At 31.7% G+C, this 20389-nt stretch overlaps 2 protein-coding genes across 4 annotated transcripts in view; one reads left to right on the top strand and one right to left on the bottom strand.

The window, feature by feature from the left end:
- Positions 1–18470, bottom strand: part of LOC114337817 (uncharacterized) — a 79078-nt gene extending 60608 nt beyond the window's left edge. Inside the window, exons 1-2 of the mRNA XM_028288352.2 lie at positions 18315–18470; positions 8379–8414 (exon numbers count right to left, since the gene is read on the bottom strand). Coding sequence (XP_028144153.2) covers positions 8379–8414; positions 18315–18384 — 106 coding nt within the window. The 5' untranslated portion in view covers positions 18385–18470. The remainder of the gene's footprint in view (positions 1–8378; positions 8415–18314) is intronic.
- The window catches only part of LOC114337816 (relaxin receptor 2), an 800386-nt gene that overhangs the window by 660527 nt on the left and 119470 nt on the right, over positions 1–20389 (top strand). The window lies entirely within an intron of this gene.

Genomic DNA, 20389 nt, shown 5'->3' with positions numbered 1-20389 from the left:
CAAGAAATTAACGTATGTATGTACCACCTAAAAATTAGTCATTTTTGATGTCTCGAATTTCCTGAACCTGTTGTATGACTTAAGTGATTTTTTAATGTGTTATAGCCTTATTCTTTAACAATGTCATTGTAATATTAATGTTGCTGGACAGATAAATTTTCATTATATACAGGGTGTGCCAATCAAACTGTGATTTTTTCTCTCAAAGTTCGCGTTACCCTGTGGAATATTTTAGCATTTGTAAAATGCTAAAATTAAAACCCGACTACATAATTATAGTCTAGTAGTAAAATAAAATTACACTACATGTAAATCAAAATGTATATTCATACCGGTTGGAACAAATTTTTTATCAAAGTTTAGGTGAGTACAAAAGATATTTTCAAGAAAGTATCCAAATCATATAAGGGGATCATTGTTTAAATAATTAAAAAGGGGTCTTTTTGCACCATATTATTTACTTTTTTAACTGCTGAGGTAATTCGATTTTTAATCTTAACTTTGCTGAGGTAATTTAATGAAGGTGTTTAGAATATTTTCTGCAAAGCTGAAGGGTAAGTCTTTCACCTAAGACTGACTAAATTCAATTTGACTCCCTATTTATTTAAAGAATTGTATATTAAACTTTAAAAACAAATTTGCAAAAAATAGCATTTGCGATTTAAATAATCACTATAAAATATTTTGTTTTCTAGGAAACGTTGCGCTATTTTCCAGTATTAAGCAAAAAAATTGGTCGAAAAATATTTAATAATTTATGAAATATTGAATTTGTTTATTAAATGTCACTATATTTTCAATTGCAAAAACGCAGTTGTTGCCGCGTTTTTTAACCTTTTAAAACCCTTTTAATCCTTTTAAAAGATTTTAAACCTGCAAAAGATCTCATTATTTTTATTTTTATGTATATTTTCAATAAATGTGTTGATAAATTCAAATTTTAATTAAACTCCCCTCTAAAATGGCATTTAAAAATTGTTCTAATTTGTTTATTACTTCTTTTTTAAATAACGTCGCTGAGGATAAAAAATTCAATATCTCATAAATTGTTAAATATTTTTCGACCAATTTTTTTCTGCTTTATACTGGTAACATGAACTTCTTGTATAAAACAAAATATTTTATAGTGCATATTTTATTTGTGTTAAGTTTTGAATATAGTTATTTAAATAAATAGTGGTCAAATTTAATTTAGTAAATCTTAAGTGAAAGCTTTATTCTTCAACTTTGTAGAAAAAAAAACCGTATAGACCTTCATAAAAGCGTGAATTACTGCAGAGAAGTGAAAAAAGTAAGTGCAAAAATGACCCTTTTAATTATTTAAACAGTGATCCTCTTGAAGAATACAAAAGATATTTTCAAGAAAGTATCCAAATCATATTATGATTTGGATACTTTCTTGAAAATATCTTCTCTATTCGCCTAAACTTTGATAAAAGGCTGTCCACAATATGTTTGCAACGAATTCTGCAATTCTTTGGTCACGTGGTTCGCAGAGGTGACGACAGTTTGGAGAAATGAATTGTTTCTGGAAACGTTCCGGGAGAAGATCAAGAGGACGATCACCAACAAGATGGTCCGACCCCGACCAAATGAAGAATTCAGCTGGAAACTCATTCTGCGAAGCTCTTAGAGCGGCTGAAGATAGAGACCAATGAAGAAACATTGTTAGGAATATTGGGGGAAATCACGATCCCTCAGTAATGGGGAAACGACAAGATAGAGAGAGAAACTTTGATACATTTTTTAGTTCCAACCTGTATTTAGTACGGAATTACATTTTGATTTTTTTTATTTTATTAGGCTATTATAGCCAACAGTCTGTTGTTTTATTCATTCGCTTTTGGTTCATTCATTCTTACGTTGGATAATAAAAAGGTTAGGTACTTTAACAACTAGCCTTGTTTTTTTGTCAATACAGAGTGTTTTTAAATAAGTATGGCAAACTCTAAGGGGTAATTCTGCATGAAAAAATAATGACAATTTGCGTTTGCTTTATAAACCTGCTAGTGTGCAAATGCTTCGTCTCCGAGATAAAGTTATTAAAATTTTTCTTACAATCTGACGATTTAGTTATTGTCCTAAAACCGGTTAAAATATGCAAGTAAAATTTGGTGTGTTTTAGGAGGTAGTTATTGTGCGTTTTTGATATACAATTATGAATTTAATATTCATCATTGGCGCACATACGGTTAATATGACCCATGTGTACGCCAATGGTAAACATGAAATTCTGTAAAAACCCACCAAATTTCATTTGCATATATCAACCGGTTTTAGAGTAATAAATAAATCGTCAGTTTGTAAGAAAAATATCAACACCCCCTATCTCGGACATACGTTTATAAAGCAAACTGTCATTATTTTTTCATGCAGAATTAGCCCTTAAAGTTTGCCATACTTATGAAAAATAAGGCGAGTTGTTAAAGTATTACCTAACTTTTTTACTATCCAACATAAGCGAATGAATCGAAAAACAGAATGTTAAGAACACATGAGGCTATAGTTGGGTTTTAATTTCAGTATTTTATAAATGCAAGAATATTCCACAGGGTGTGGTGACTTTGAGAAAAAATTACTGTTTGATTGGTACACCCGGTATACAATAACAATTTACCTGTCTAGCAACAATATTATTAAACGATAATGTTCAAAAATACGACTATAACATTTAAAAAAAAATCACTTAAATCGGATAATCACAGGTTTAGGAAATATGAGACATAAAAAATGACCAATTTTTAAGGTGGTACGTTAATTTCTTGGAGAAATGTAGATATACATAAATACAATTATAGATAAAGAACAGATTATACGAACATACATAATATACCCGAACAATACATACTGTTTCAAATATTCAAAGATAAAGCGATTACAAAAATTGCAATTCGGCATTCTTCAATATACATTATACAATAACTCATACACAGCCAACGGAATTGACAATGAGAGGTACTTTGAAAACAATAAAGCTCTGTTCTTATGGGGCAGAGAATAGATAATAGGTAAATATGATTTATATAGGTATATATAAAGAATCCACTACACCAAAATGTTGATATCCAAACAACATACACTGTTTCAAAGCGTTTTAATAGTAAAATACTTGTAGAATATTTAGTTCAATCTTTGTAAATGGAATTTTGTTTCGACATGCCGCGATGGGGCCCTTGAATGTCGGGGGCCCCGTATAATTGATACGGCTGATACGGCGGTAGCTACGCCCCTGCCCAACAGTTTCCCATTTACAGAGGAATACAAAGAATAAGAAGTTATAACAGCACTGCATGCTTAATACAAATAATAGAACTTAAAATCTAAGGTTGCGCAACTTAAAGTAGAATAATAAAACAAGAATAAAATATAGGTCAAATATAGGCAAATATTACAGAGATAATAAAACAGAAAATTTATATGCTTATATGTGGTAACTTATTAGAAATTACAAATATGTATTGCATTTGTTTTTCAATTCCGAGACACTACAACAAAAAATGTCACAAACAGATGAAAGTTTGTTTGCAGTAGCACACATCATATTAATCGGCGCTTTTAACATTAGATTTGTTTGAGCTCTTTTGCACAGAAACGTCTCATTTTGTCTTGATGCAGGCCTCGGAACAAAAAAATCTAATTGATTTAGTAACACTGCACAGTCTATCCCACCGTTTAATAACTTATGTAGAAACAATACTGATGCCTGATTTCTACGTTTTTCTAGAGAAACAAAGTTAAACTTTTCTAATAAATTAAAATAATTGCAACCCCTAGCAGGGTAAACGCCGTCAACTTTAAAACTAAGAAATTTTAAGAATTTCTTTTGCACCCTCTCAACATCTGTTGTATATTGAGCATAAATAGGATTCCATATTAGAGATCCATATTCCAATTTTGTTCTCACTAAACCAAAAAATAGACACGACAGCGCAGTTACATCAGTAAAATTCCCACAATTTCTAAATATAAATCCATATGTGCGGTAAGCTTGACTGACAATGAGGTTAATATGAACGTTAAATGTTAAATGAATATCAAAATGAACCCCTAAATCTCTAATTGTTTCAGTTCTCTCCAAAATTGTATTATCAATGACATACGAAAAAAATATTGTATTTGTTTTACGACTAAATGTTAAAACTTTGCATTTAGCTATGTTTAAATAAAGTCTATTGCTCAAACACCACCTTTGCAACAAATCAATTTGTTGTTGTAACATAATGCAATCATTTATATTGGATACCGAATCATAAAGTTTTAGATCGTCAGCAAACATTAATTTATTACAGCTTATGGACTCACATAAATCGTTAATGAATATTAGGAACAATAACGGACCTAAATTGGAACCTTGTGGAACGCCACTAGTTGCAAGGTAAGTGTCTGAACCATATCCATTGTAACAAACATACTGATTACGATTATGTAAGAAGTTGATAGAATGTCTCAGGAAAACCCATCAAGAAAATCTTTCTAAGAAGTATGACATGGCTAATTTTATCAAAGGCCTTGGAAAAATCGGTATAGACCACATCAACCTGTCCTCTTTTGTCTAATGTTTCGCACAAATACTGGCTGAAAATTGATAAGTTGCTAATTGTTGATCTAGAACTCATGAAGCCATGTTGATGGACAGATATAATATTTTTCGTGCACAGATAAATGCGACTATATAAGATTGTCTCCAAGAGCTTTGCGACATTGCATAATATAGATATGGGTCTATAATTACTAATGTTCGCCCGATCCGATTGTTTATGAATTGGACATACTTTTGCTACTTTCCATTTATCTGGAAAAATTGAGGTTTTCAATATTAGATTAAAAATTACTTTCAAAGGCAAAAGCAAAGATGGTAGACAGTCTTTTAATAAAAAGGACGGTATTTTATCCGGACCACTTGTGAACTTGTTTTTCAGTTTTTTACCCGCTTGTATAATTTCTTCTTCTGATATTGGTTCACAACTAATGTCTAAAGGTATGTTGTGATCGAAATTAATAGCAAAATGCTGATCTTGATTTTCCGGATGCGAAAATACACTTTGAAAAAAATTTCCAAACGCGTCAACAATAGATTGGGGGTTATCAATTTGTTCATTGTTATAAGACATTCTACCAGGTATTCTTGAAGACTTGTTTTTGTTATGTATAAATGACCAAAAAGATTTAGGTTCATCTCGTAGTGAGTACTGTATCTTTTGTACATAAGATTGGTAAGCATTTTTAATTTCTTGCTTAATATTTGACCTAAATCGACTAAATTGGTGATAATAAATAATATTATTTGTAGATTTGAACTTTTTATGAAGTTTTGCTTTTACGTTGATGTTTTTAATTATTTCACTAGTATACCAAACCGGATATTTATGCTTAAAGTTTTTAAAAAGCGGTACATTGGCATCTAGAATTTTATAAAATTTATCATAGAAATATTGAACTGCAGTATTTACGTCCGTACAATTAATTAAAAAGTGCCAATCAGTTGTTATGAAATCGTTGTACAAAGATATGAAATTAGCTTTTTTATAATTATATGTTTTACTGTTGACATTTGTGTTAATACTATCACATTTTTTACGAAGCCCACTGATTATAATGGATAAAGATGGATGGTAGAGATCTTCGTTTACTAATGGCACGTAATCTCTAGAAACAGTACAATTTGTATTACTAATTACTAAGTCAAGCATCCTATTGTAGTTATTTAAGATGTTGTTACATTGCCTCATATTTAAAAAAGCTAATTAATTTTTTACTGAAGCAGCCTTCCTGTCATTTAGATTATTGACTACAAAATTTGGGCAATTAAAATCACCTAGTATAATAACTTTATCAGAGTTTAGTACATCCCAGTTCTCTAGTGCTTCTAAAAAGAGTTCAAACTCATCAACTGGGGTAGATGGTGGAATGTACAAAACTGCTACAAAAAAAGATTTAAAAGCTAGATGACATTTACATACTAAAAATTCAACCTTTGGAAAATTAGTATCAAAATCAGAAGAGTTAACCAGTTCAGATTTAATAGTTCCGTCTACAGCAAGTAACACCCCTCCACCAGTAGAGAGATCTAGTTGATTAAATTTACGATCACTGCGATATACTTCGTATTCACTAGTAAACAGTTCACTCGAATTAACATCTGCTTTTAGCCACGTTTCACTGAGTGCAACGATGTTGTATTCACAGTCACTTATATTTGAAATAAAAGAGTCAATTTTGGTGTTGCTCTTACGTTCTGGTAATAAATAGATATATCACAAGTACTGAGGCTGCTGGGGGGACTTAATTTAAAGGTACCACCTTAGGTATATCGTTGAAGTATTTAATACGGCAGTTTTCTCCAGCATTTGTTCGGTCCGCTAACTCTTGCTTAATTTTTTTAAAATATTCCATCTGCCTTTTGGTACGGTCTGCTACTATGATGAACTTGTTAAATTGTCTTGATGTTTTCAACTGTTTGGAGTTTTTTAGAATTTTTGTTACGGTGTATTCATTCTCAAATGCTACTTTTATAGGACGAATCTTATTGTTGGTGAAATAGCCAACGATTTAAAGTTAATGTTTAACAAGTCAGGAGCCACTACACCCATAACATCTCTGACAATATTTCCATCCGATTCGTTCTGCTCCGCTATCGATTTTTGTTGATCAGGTTCGGGAACATTAAAAATGACAATATTTTTTTTTTCGGTTTTGCCGCTCAGATATTTCAGAAATCATTTCTTCGAAATCAAAGTCTGGCGAATTTAAATTTGTATTTTTTGAATGAAATTACTCGTTACCGTTTCACAAGTTGCTTTATTCTTGTATGTATTGTTTATATGATCTGTAAGATTATTCGGTTCAAAGCGGTAATTTTTAAAATGGCTGAAGTTAAAAAGGCTTCAAAGGGTCACTAATCACGAGTTTATGCACATTTGGAACAGCTATATCTTAACTAATTTTTGTCTTACAGAAAAACAAAAAATCCAAAATATTTAGAAAAGTAAAACCTACATTTTTTTACTCTTTGAGATTTTTGCTATCACTAATAATGTTATTTAAAAACAATATATTTTTTTCCAAATTAAAGATTTAAAAAAATAATTGGGATGCTTATTAAGGTATGATTTTCACGATTTTTTTTTTACTAAAATAGGACCAACTTTATTTTGAGCGTTACTTGCTTACTTTTGAGGCTAGAAAATTAAAAAAAAATAAAGATTTTTTAAGCACTTTAAAAAAGTTATAATGGGATTTTTCACAAAAATACTTCATTTTTTCGTTATTTCACGTTGAAATATTCGATATGGAATTTGACGAGTATGAACCTATTTTTCATTAGCTACAACTATGACTACGCTAGATCTAGAGACTTCATGCATACTAGATTTGTTCACTTTTTAATAAGCTATATTTTTGCTAGGAACGTTTTTTTATAAAATACTTACTTTTTGAGTTATGTGCGAAATACCGTCTATACCCTATTCCACGAACATACGCCTGTTTTGGATTACTTCGACAACGAATATTTTACTGTGCAAAATAAGAAGAACGAAAGTAAATTGCAAATTACATTGTTGTTTATTGGAATAATTATTAACGCCATTTACTTTCGTACTTCTTATGTTGTACAGTAAAATATTCGTTGTCGAAGTAATCCAAAACAGGCGTATGTTCGTGGAATGGCCCATAATAACATGTTTTACATACCCACTTGCAAATAACTCGAAAAGTAGTGAAAAAACGCTATAGAGCAAAGGTTGCTTAGAATTATTTAGTTTATCCATTTCCGGACTTATTTTTAACGTATATTTTTTCACCCCCCGAGAAGGGGTGAAACTCACCCCCAGGGTAAAAGTATATTTCGGCACAATATCACTTTTTTCTTTGATATACCCCCTTCTGTGGCACAGTGGTAAAAGCGCCTACCTTTGGATCGAAAGGTCCGAATGGTCATGAGTTCGAATCTCACCAGGGTCAGAAATTTTTCGTTTATTATAAATTAATAAATGAAAATAGTTTCTGTCCTTGTGGGATCGGTATTCACCGGAGGGACCGCAGACGTTCGGATACAATTAGCGTCTCTTTGCAAAGACAATGACGTCGACTTTGCAAAGTAACAAGACACTTACTCAACACACACACACTACACATTACTCCCCTGAGTTAGTGATAAGTTATAGTCTAAAAAATCATTATGAAATTGACTGGCCAGTTGGTTGTGAAAACCATTGCCAATAAGACACAAAACACACACTCTTTGATATATTAGCTATGAGTATGCCAAATTTAATGTCAATCTAAGCAGTTCTTTAAAATTTGGAGCAAAGGCCGTCAGTAAATGGACTATATTATGTAAAAATAATAATTATATAGGTATGTTGAAAATATCTTACCATCTGGAAATTGTACTGAACCAAGTGGATTGTGAGCTGAAAACAATAATTATTATATTACAAAAAGTTACAAATTAATTTATTGTAACAATACATTTCATAAATTTATAGTTTTGCATATGCAATTCTTTACAAAAAAATTCTTTAAAATATCTTAAAAATTGAACCTTTGGGAATGTTAACTGTAAAGTTCGAAAAAATGTAAAATTTTTATAGCTAATGAAAAATTATAAAAGATAGTTACATTTTATTTAGATGAATTTTTAAATAATTAAGTAATAATTATTTAGTACATAGAAACATTTTAATTTAAAAACTAACAAGATGTGACTTCAAAATAATAAAAATATTCTGCTGAATCAAATATTTTTCGATATCACGGCAAATTTTTTTAGAATCATAATAACTATTTGTAACAGTGTGAAGCATACTTTGAAAAAAATCTCCTGAACAAAGTACGTGCCTCCTAGTGGCAGGATCGAGCAACAATACATTGGCTTTTGGGCAGTCCTTACAGTAGTGATCCTAGCCTATACATAAAAATGCAAGCGGACTTAAGTAATACCGGGTGTTCACTTATATTTTCCCCCATTTTAACTGCCTATAACTTCTAAACGGCTCAAGATAGAAATGTGCGGTTTTCCCTGAAATGTTTATTTAAGTAAAAGTTTTGTCTGAATGTATTGAATTTTTTATATCGCTTTCGATTTTTTTGTAAATTGAAAGAAAGACCATTCACGTATCCAGCGATATATAGTTTTTCAAAATCGGTTGTCAAATCACTGAGTAATTAATTTTTAAAATGAGAGGTGCAACGTGGATATCACGTACCTAAAGAACATAACTAAGCAAATTGATATTATGTTATGTGATTTCCACATTGCATCCCTCATTTTAAAAATTAATTGCTCAGTCATTTGACAACAGATTTTAATAAATTTTATATCGCTGGATAGGTAAATGGCTGTTTTTTCAAGTTTTAGGTAAATGACCATTTTTTATATCGCTTTTAAATAAAAAATGGCGGATTTTTGGAAAAAAACGTTGTTGACTTTTTTTATTAAAACACCCAGTATATTTTTTTGTAACTTGAAAAAACGGTCGTTTACCTATCCAGCGATATAAAAAAATTTTAAATCTGTTGTCAAATGACTGAGCAATTAAATTTTAAAATGAGAGATGCAATGTGGAAATCACATAACATAATATCATTTTTGTAGTTATGTTATTTAGGTATGTGATATCCACGTTGCACCTCTCAATTAAAAAATTAATTACTCAGTGCTTTGACAACCGATTTTGAAAAACTTTATATCGCTGGATAGGTGAATGATCTTTCTTTCAATTTACAGAAAAATATACTGGGTGATCCATTAAAAAAAAAGTCAACAACGTTTTTTTTCAAAAATCGGACATTTTTTTCGTATTTGAAAGCGATACGAAAAATTCAATCCATTCAGACAAAACTTTTACTAAAATAAAACATTTCAGCGAAAACCGTATATTTTTATCTTGAGCCGTTTAGAAGTTATAGGCAGTTAAAATGGGGGAAAATATAAGTGGACACCCGGTATTGCACTTTGATTGCATCTGTGGTATGTTAACTAAATTTTGCAGGACATGATGCTGATAGAAAAGGCATTCAGGTATCAAAGTATTTTCAAGTTATAAAAATGAAAAGAGCTTCTCCAATGAAGTAAAAGCAATGTAAAAAAATTATACTGAAATGAAGGTATCTCCAGAGGGAAATGTTCCGAAAGCAAACTGAGGTGTTCGGATTTCTGGGTGAGGAGTATTTTAAGGCGAACACCATTACAAATTAGAAAATAGGGCCTTGGAATCTTGGAAGTCTTATAGACTTGGAAGACTGTAGAGTTAGTAGATGTTCTTAGAAAAAGGAGAGACCAAATTGCTTGCATTCAAGAGACTAGGTGGAAAGAACAAAGGACGAAAGAACTAAGTGAAGGATACAAATTGAGGTATGTAGAGAAAAGTAACACTAGGAATGGAGCTGTTATATCTGCTGATAGTCAAATGAAAGATAACGTAGTATAAGATGTAAAAACGCTGGTAAGTCTTTCTGAGGAAGACACATTGTTACAGGTGGAAATAAGGCCAATCCATCACTGAATGGAAGAAATAGAAAGGCAGAATATAACGAATGTAAATAACAGCAGCGTTTAAAGCACCAAATTCTGCAGAGGTCAATTCTAAGTTAGTACGGAATTGTTTAGGGAACTCTTCTGAAGCATTACAAAGACAGTAAGAAGAACGGCTACAAGAAATACGGTAGCTCACAAATCTCTGGAATGGTGGAGTAATTTGCCAGGACGAAGGCAGGCAAAACAGTTTATTACAGAACATTCGCCAAAATTTAGAGCAAATCTAATAAACAAAGACAAAACATTCAAAGCCATGGTAGGTTTGCTAAAATGCTATGTAAGCTGAATTTACGGCAAGCATGAATTATGTGTCGGTATTATATTGAAAAAAGAAGTTGCAAAATCTGTTGACAACTTCATCTCAGTCTCAGCAAGAGTTATGCTCATACAACTGAAAGCAAGACCAATCGACATCAATATAATTCAAGTGTGTGCACCTACAACAGAAGGAACAGAAGAAGAGGTAGAAGAACTATACCGTAGCATTGATGAAGTCGTGAAAAGGTTGAAAAAGCAAGACCTAACAATTGTCATGGGTGACTTCAATGCCAAAGTTGGGGCTAGCAAAACATCATCTGCAGTTGGACTATTTGGACTAGGAAACCGGAACGATCGGGGAGATACATTGGAAATTTTTGCGGAAGCAAATCAATTAGTAATAACGAACACCTGGTTTAAGTTACACTCAAGGAAACTGTACACTTGGAAATCTCCACAGGATTCTCTGAGAAGGATTGTGAGAAATCAGATTGATTACATACTAGTAAATAAGAGATATAGGAACAGCTGTACATATGTCAAAACATACCCGGGGCAGACATAAATTCTGATGATGTACCTACCAGTTGTAGGTAATTTCAAAGTCAGAATGAAGAGGGTTACAAGTAAGTCAATGAAGAGGTATGATATTAGAAAACTAAAAGATCCCAATGTTCAACTGAAGATGAGTGAAAACCTCAATACAAATATGCTAAAATGCAGAAATGCAGGAACTATATATGAAAGTCTAACCATCATACAAGAAACAGTGAGAGAAATAAAAGAACAACACCTGAAGAAAGATACAGAGAAACGGAAATCATGGATGGCCGATGAAATACTCGAGCTTATGGATTAGAGAAAAAAGAACAAAGAAAATCTCAAAGAATATAAATGAATACATAGCATCGTCAGAAGAAAGATAAGAGAAGCAAAAAAGAAACAAAAAAGAGAACAATGTCAAGAAATAGATGAGTATCAGTCGATATGACAATTTCAATGTCCATCGAAAGGTGAAGGAAACAGCTGTAAAGTTCCGAAAACGCAGCAGCGGAAAAATAACAGATGATGAACGCAATCTTGCCATAACCAAAGAAGATAAAAAGAAAGTATGGGAAAAATACTTGGGGAAACTTTTCCACGACCTTAGAACAGGAAAAGAACCCACCATTAAAGATAATTCAGGTCCCGAAATCCTACCAGAAGAAGTTACCACAACCATCAGACAAATTAAGGATGGAAAGGCACCGGGACTTGATGAAATACCTGCTAAAGCTATTAGATGGAGCACAAATAAAAGTAATAGCTGAAATATTTAATGACATACATATACAATACAAGGCAGGAAAAATACCAGCAGAGTGGCTCAAATCTGAGTTTGTACCGTTGCCCAAAAAACCAGGAGCAAAAGTTTGTGAAGACTATAGGACCATAAGCCTAATGAGCCATTTTCTCAAGCTGTTTTTAAAAGTCATCCATAATAGAATTTACCGAAAATGCGAAGAACAAATTGCGCCCAATCAGTTTGGATTTGTGAACGCCGTTGGTACGAGGGAGGCTTTATTTAGCGTACAGGTGTTGTTTCAGAAATGTAGAGATGTCAGCTGTGATGTTTTTGCATGCCTGATTGACTACAAAAAGGCTTTCGAGTCCGACATAAACAAATGATGGAAGTGCTGAAGAGGACAGGGATTGACGGAAGAGACCTGAAAATAATAACTAACCTGTATTGGAATCAATCAGCAGTGCTCCGAATAGATGGAGAATATACAGATCAGGTCAAAATCTTAAGGGGAGTGAGACAGGGATGCATAATTTCACCGCTGATATTCAATCTGTACTCAGAGCACATTTTTGAAGAGACTCTAAAATATATTAATGAAGGCATCTCAATAAATGGAGTCAAGCTCAGTAACTTTGCGATATGCAGATGATACAATAGTCTCACAATAAAACACTGAAAAACGTTTGTTTTTCTATACTTCCACAAAATTTATTACAACTATGTTATTACTACAGATGTTTCGGCAAAGTGCCTTTCTCAAGTGATATATTTTACAATGTGTTTGCCTTTTTAAGTCTTTAACTGAAGAGGTTGAGGAGTGGGGAGCTGTTTGTCTCGAGTTGGTCATTCAGAATTATATCTGTATTTTTCAATTTATTAATTTCCATTGATTCTAAAAGTGATAGCTTAAGGCCTTTATTTTGAATATGTAGAATTTGAAACTCTTCATTGAAAGAATGATTATGATCTAGAAGGTGAAGTGCGTATGTAGAAGTGTCTGTTTTTCTATTGTTGAAAGCCCTTTTGTGTTCTGCTATCCGTTTGCCAAAAGTTCTGCCAGTTTGACCGTGTAAGTTTTCGGACTGTCACCACAAGTTAGTTTGTACACACCACTCTGTAGTTGCTTTCTCTTTCGGCTTTTATTGTTTTTAATATGTTTGCTTAAGTTGTTGTTAGTTCTGAAAGCTGGTGTTATTCCTTTCTTTTTTATGTATCTGGCTATTTTTGTTGTTATTTTGCCAGTATATGTGAGAGAGCAGAAGGTACTGGGTTCTTTCTGTGGTGGTGGATACACTAATTTCAAGGCTTTCTTATGGAGTTTTTGGTTTAAAATGTTGTTAACTGTTTGTTCGTTATAGCCATTGTTTACTGCTATTTGTCTAATGATATTTAGTTCTGTCTCGAAGTTATTTTTTGTCATAGGAATTTCTGTCAGTCTATGTATCATGCTATGGTAGGCTGCTAATTTGTGTTGTGTAGGATGGGATGATGAATTGTGTATAGTTGTGTCAGTATGGGTAGGTTTATGATATACGGAGAACTCATGTTTGTTGTGTAGTCTGGTAATCGTTACATCTAGAAAGTTTATGGAATTATTCTGTGCTGTTTCTATTGTGAACTCAATATTACTATGAAGTGAATTAATGTATGATATAAATTGGTCAAGTTGTCTGTTAGCTCCTGTAAAGCAGACTAGTATGTCATCCACGTATCTCCACCAATATAAGAACTGTTTAAATAAGGGGTGTTTAGAAATTGTTGTTTCAAGTTGGTTCATAAATATATCTGATAGTAATGGGCTTAGAGGATTACCCATAATAAGTCCTGCACTGTTGTTTGTGTAAATTTGATTATTGAATTCAAAATAGTCTTGATTTATGCAAATTTTAAGAAGGTGTAAAATTTCAGATGCAATGATCGGATTTGTACTATTATGTTCTAAAAGGTTTTTAACTAAAACAAAAGTTTCTGTAGGAGGAACACTAGGAAAAAGATTTTTTTACGTCAAATGAAATTAGTCTGGAGTTGTTGGGCAATTGAAAATGTTGTATTTTATTAACTAGTTCTAGTGTATTTTTTACGGTGAATTTAGGTGAAAATTTAGTGTATTCTGTAATAATATCTGACAGTTTTTTTGAAAGTTTATATGACGGAGCTGTATAAAAAGAAACTACAGGTCTTATTGGGTGGTCAAAAGAGTATAATTTAGGGGGTTGTGGGTTCATAATATTAAGGTATTTCTGTTCTGTTGGATTTAGTATTGATTTTGAATTTTCAATGGCTAGTTTAATTTGTTTTCGGTATTTTTCTGTGGGGTCTTTGTTTAGTGTTATACTATTTTGGTTATTTAAAAATTCTATTGTTTTGTTATTATAGTCACTTTTATCGATAGCAATAGTAGTGTTACCTTTGTCTGCTTTTGTAAATATTATGTCATGTTTTATTGATTTATTTTTAATTGAAACGGCTATTTGGTTTTCTTTGTAACAGGAATTATTAGTTTCACTACCTACATCGGTAATAGATTTTGCAATGATGCTTTTTTTCTATGTTATTGGCAGTTTTATTTAACGCTACTTCACATTCTACACCTAAATATTCTAAATTTTTTTGATTATTATGTTGAGGCAAGTTATGTTTGAATCCTTTCTCTAAAAGTTCTATCTCACTATTATTGAATTTGGTATCTGTTAAGTTTATAAATCTATTGAAAAAAGTATGATTTGAAAAAATTTTTGTATAATGAGATTGAGTTTTTTACTATTGCAAATTAGATTATTTAGTTTTTTACATTGTGTATTATATTTTTTGTCTATTATATTATCTACTTCTGTTCTTACGTTAGAGTCTAGGATGTCAAATTCTATATTATCTAATCTATAATGTAATTCTGAATGACATACCATAAACAACTATAATATCTGAATTACAATATCTGAATTATAATATCAGAATTACATTATAGATTAGATAATATAGAATTTGACATCCTAGACTCTAACGTAAGAACAGAAGTAGATAATATAATAGACAAAAAATATAATACACAATGTAAAAAACTAAATAATCTAATTTGCAATAGTAAAAAACTCAATACTCATTATACAAAAAAATTTTCAAATCATACTTTTTTCAATAGATTTATAAACTTAACAGATACCAAATTCAATAATAGTGAGATAGAACTTTTAGAGAAAGGATTCAAACATAACTTGCCTCAACATAATAATCAAAAAAATTTAAAATATTTAGGTGTAGAATGTGAAGTAGCGTTAAATAAAACTGCCAATAACATAGAAAAAAGCATCATTGCAAAATCTATTACCGATGTAGGTAGTGAAACTAATAATTACTGTTACAAAGAAAACCAAATAGCCGTTTCAATTAAAAATAAATCAATAAAACATGACATAATATTTACAAAAGCAGACAAAGGTAACACTACTATTGCTATCGATAAAAGTGACTATAATAACAAAACAATAGAATTTTTAAATAACCAAAATAGTATAACACTAAACAAAGACCCCACAGAAAAATACCGAAAACAAATTAAACTAGCCATTGAAAATTCAAAATCAATACTAAATCCAACAGAACAGAAATACCTTAATATTATGAACCCACAACCCCCTAAATTATACTCTTTTATTAAACTACACAAATCTGACCACCCAATAAGACCTGTAGTTTCTTTTTATACAGCTCCGTCATATAAACTTTCAAAAAAACTGTCAGATATTATTACAGAATACACTAAATTTTCACCTAAATTCACCGTAAAAAATACACTAGAACTAGTTAATAAAATACAACATTTTCAAGTGCCCAACAACTCCAGACTAATTTCATTTGACGTAAAAAATCTTTTTCCTAGTGTTCCTCCTACAGAAACTTTTGTTTTAGTTAAAAACCTTTTAGAACATAATAGTACAAATCCGATCATTGCATCTGAAATTTTACACCTTCTTGAAATTTGCATAAATCAAGACTATTTTGAATTCAATAATCAAATTTACACAAACAACATTGCAGGACTTATTATGGGTAATCCTCTAAGCCCATTAATATCAGATATATTTATGAACCAACTTGACACAACAATTTCTAAACACCCCTTATTTAAACAGTTCTTATATTGGTGGAGATACGTGGATGACATACTAGTCTGCTTTACAGGAACTAACAGACAACTTGACCAATTTATATCATACATTAATTCACTTCATAGTAATATTGAGTTCACAATAGAAACAGAACAGAATAATTCCATAAACTTTCTAGATGTAACGATTACCAGACTACACAACAAACATGAGTTCTCCGTATATCATAAACCTACCCATACTGACACAACTATACACAATTCATCATCCCATCCTACACAACACAAATTAGCAGCCTACCATAGCATGATACATAGACTGACAGAAATTCCTATGACAAAAAATAACTTCGAGACAGAACTAAATATCATTAGACAAATAGCAGTAAACAATGGCTATAACGAACAAACAGTTAACAACATTTTAAACCAAAAGCTCCATAAGAAAGCCTTGAAATTAGTGTATCCACCACCACAGAAAGAACCCAGTACCTTCTGCTCTCTCACATATACTGGCAAAATAACAACAAAAATAGCCAGATACATAAAAAAGAAAGGAATAACACCAGCTTTCAGAACTAACAACAACTTAAGCAAACATATTAATAACAATAAAAGCCGAAAGAGAAAGCAACTACAGAGTGGTGTGTACAAACTAACTTGTGGTGACTGTCCGAAAACTTACATCGGTCAAACTGGCAGAACTTTTGACAAACGGATAGCAGAACACAAAAGGGCTTTCAACAATAGAAAAACAGACACTTCTACATACGCACTTCACCTTCTAGATCATAATCATTCTTTCAATGAAGAGTTTCAAATTCTACATATTCAAAATAAAGGCCTTAAGCTATCACTTTTAGAATCAATGGAAATTAATAAATTGAAAAATACAGATATAATTCTGAATGACCAACTCGAGACAAACAGCTCCCCACTCCTCAACCTCTTCAGTTAAAGACTTAAAAAGGCAAACACATTGTAAAATATGTCACTTGAGAAAGGCACTTTGCCGAAACAGCTGTAGTAATAACATAATTGTAATAAATTTTGTGGAAGTATAGAAAAACAAACGTTTTTCAGTGTTTTATTGTGAGATAAAATGAACTTCCATCAAGTAACGGTCGAATCCATCAATTATGATACAATAGTGTTTTCCAATACCATAGAAGGGCTGAAAAACTTAATGAATAAAATATCTGAAACCAGTAGAACATATGGACTAGATATAAACACCAGCATAACCAAGTTAATGATCATCAGCAAGCAAAACAAAGCTGGAGTAAATCTGTATCTGAACCAAATGAGAATTGAATGTGTCTCACAATACAACTATTTGGGAACGATAATCAATGAGTCGTGGGACAATACTCAAGAGATTAAATGTCGCATCGGAAAGGCAAAGAGTGCATTCTTGACTGTAAGCTCTGTGTTCAAGAGCCATGACATCACTCTAAAAACAAAAATAAGGCTCCTTAAATGTTACGTGTACTCAGTGCTTCTATACAGAGTAGAAGCGTGGACATTGAAGGCGGAAACTCTATCGAAACTTCAAGCTTTTGAGCTATGGTTGTACAGAAGGATCCTGAAGATACCATGGACAAATAAAGTCACCAATGAAGAAGTACTACGGAGGATGAACACAACCGCAGATTTAGTCAACACCGTGAAGGGCCGTAAGCTGCAGTACTTGGGGCATATAATGAGAAAGCAAGTCAGATACGAGCTACTCCAGTGCATTTCTCAAGGTAAAATTGAAGGAAAAAGGGCCCCAGGACGAAGAAGAATATCATGGCTTGCAAATCTGAGAGCATGGTATAGAAAGACCTCAACACAACAATTCCGTATAGCAACTCACAAATTCATCATAGCCAGAATGATCGCCAACGTTCGGAACGGACAGGCACCCTAAGAAAAAAGCTGAATAGGCAGTGCAAGCTGATAGGATTGGCAGATGATGACCTATGCAGATTTTGTAACGTAGAAAAAGAAACAGCATAGAGAATATTTTGATTGGAGGAGCTATCAGTAAACTATGAAATTATAACTAGAAAAACCTGTAATAATTATTGAGCTGTTAATAATGCATATTCATTATTTTTATTTTACATCCAAATTATACTTACTCTCCACATCAACGCCAATACAATATACCGTCGTTAGCAGGCACACAAAATTCCAAACTATTTTAAACATAATTTAAATGAACTCTCTAATTACTTTGTCTATAAATTAAACTCAGCTAATAAGCATTATGTATATTATATCGAGATGAAAGTGTTAACAAGCTTGTTATATAGTACCCTTTGCTATTTATTACCTTTACTATCTGAAATATTAGTTTTTTAAGCGGTTGACATGTACTGAATGTATTTAATTGAGTCATTAATATTTTTAGCTAATTAAATGCGTACACTTAATCACAGAACGAGATTTTATGTTTAGCTTCTATCGCATGTTTTGCAAAAGATAAATTAAATTGTTTCTATTTAAATTGATTTCTATTGCCAAAAACTATAGGTGATAACAAAGAAAATAGAACATAAACATTCAGTGGAATAACTTTAAAAGGAGCATGATAGAAATAATATATCGATATAATATAACAATAAATCGTTAGTCGTTAAATCTGGAGTATTATCTGCAGATACTATTTCTGATCATAAACTAACCAATTGTGACCTAAGCTTGCGTAAAGTAACAACACCCAAAATTATAAAACATCGTTCTTTTAAGCACTTTAGAATGGACAACTGTTTACTCGATTTACAACAATTGCCATGGGATGATATAATTTATGAAAATAATATTGAAAAGAAAGTTGAAATTTTTAACAATTTAATAATAAGTTTATTTGATGTTCATGCACCTTTTAAAGACTCATTAGTAACCAAACCCAAAGCTCTATGGCTAACAGAAAACATAAAAATGATTTTAAAACAAAAAGATCGAGCATTGCAAAAATTTAAAAACTCCAAACTTCAATTGGACTGGATAGAGTACAAGCGTTTGAGAAATTTGGCGGTTGCCGCAGTCAGACGAGAAAAGAAGAAGTACATAGACTCTTTTACGGGTAATACAAAGCAGCAGTGGAAAGCTCTAAAAAATCTTAGCATATGTCCCAATAAAAATAATGAATAACCTTCTAGTTTATCTGAACCTAATGACATCAACCAGTTTTTTGCGACGTTCTTACAACAAAAATCCAACTGTACTGAAAAAATTAACTTTTATGACAATAATACTTATGAAGACAATTTAAAATTTTCATTTAAAATGGCGAATGTACATAAAGTTAATAAAGTTCTTAATTCAATACAAAGCAATGCAACCGGTATGGATGAAACACCTCTTATGTTAAAACACTGTAGTCCGTTCATTGATAAATACATAACACACACTATAAACTGTTGCATCGAGATAAGCTATTTTCCAGAACAATGGAAAATTTCTGTAGGAAGGCCACTCCCAAAGTCGTCCAATCCAACAAGTTATAATGCCATTAGAGTTATAAGTATTCTCTCTGCTCTGTCAAAAATATTTGAGAAGGTACTTTATGAACAAATGTATGACTATTTTACTATAAACAACATAATTCCAAACTCACAATGTGGTTTTCGTAAAGGTTTTGGAACATCAGTAGCACTAACGAATGTTTTGGATGATATCTTTAGAGCATATGACAATAAAATGTGTTCTAATTTGGTACTTTTGGATTTTTCTAACGCGTTTGATACTATTAACCATGAGTTGCTGGTAACTTAACTTAAATACTATGGATTTTGCGAAGAATCATTTTTGCTCATTGCATCTTATTTAAGCAACAGATTTCAGTCAATTTTCTCTAATAATAAGTATTCTAATAGAGCAGAAATACTTGCTGACATTCCTCAGGGTTCGATATTGGGTCCTTTGCTATTTCTTATTTACACGTCTGATATATTGAAATCTATAAAATTTTGCAAACTGCAAGCGTTTTGCTGACGATACCCAGATTTATGTATGTTTTGAATTAGAGCACTATAAAGAATTTCAGGAGTGCCTTAATCAGGATCTTCAGACGATTTATCAGCTTTCTTTGTATCATAATTTAAAGCTAAATCCTGACAAATCGTGTGTTATGATTTTTGGTAATCAAAGTAAAACAGAGTTTCTTAAAAAAAATTTAAGTATTTTAATTAATAATTCCAAACTAAACTTT

The sequence above is a fragment of the Diabrotica virgifera genome, chromosome 2, assembly GCF_917563875.1.
Source record: "Diabrotica virgifera virgifera chromosome 2, PGI_DIABVI_V3a".
NCBI lineage: Eukaryota > Metazoa > Arthropoda > Insecta > Coleoptera > Chrysomelidae > Diabrotica > Diabrotica virgifera.
Note: the sequence above shows the minus strand (reverse complement) of the source record. Positions and strands in the feature narration are given on the sequence as shown.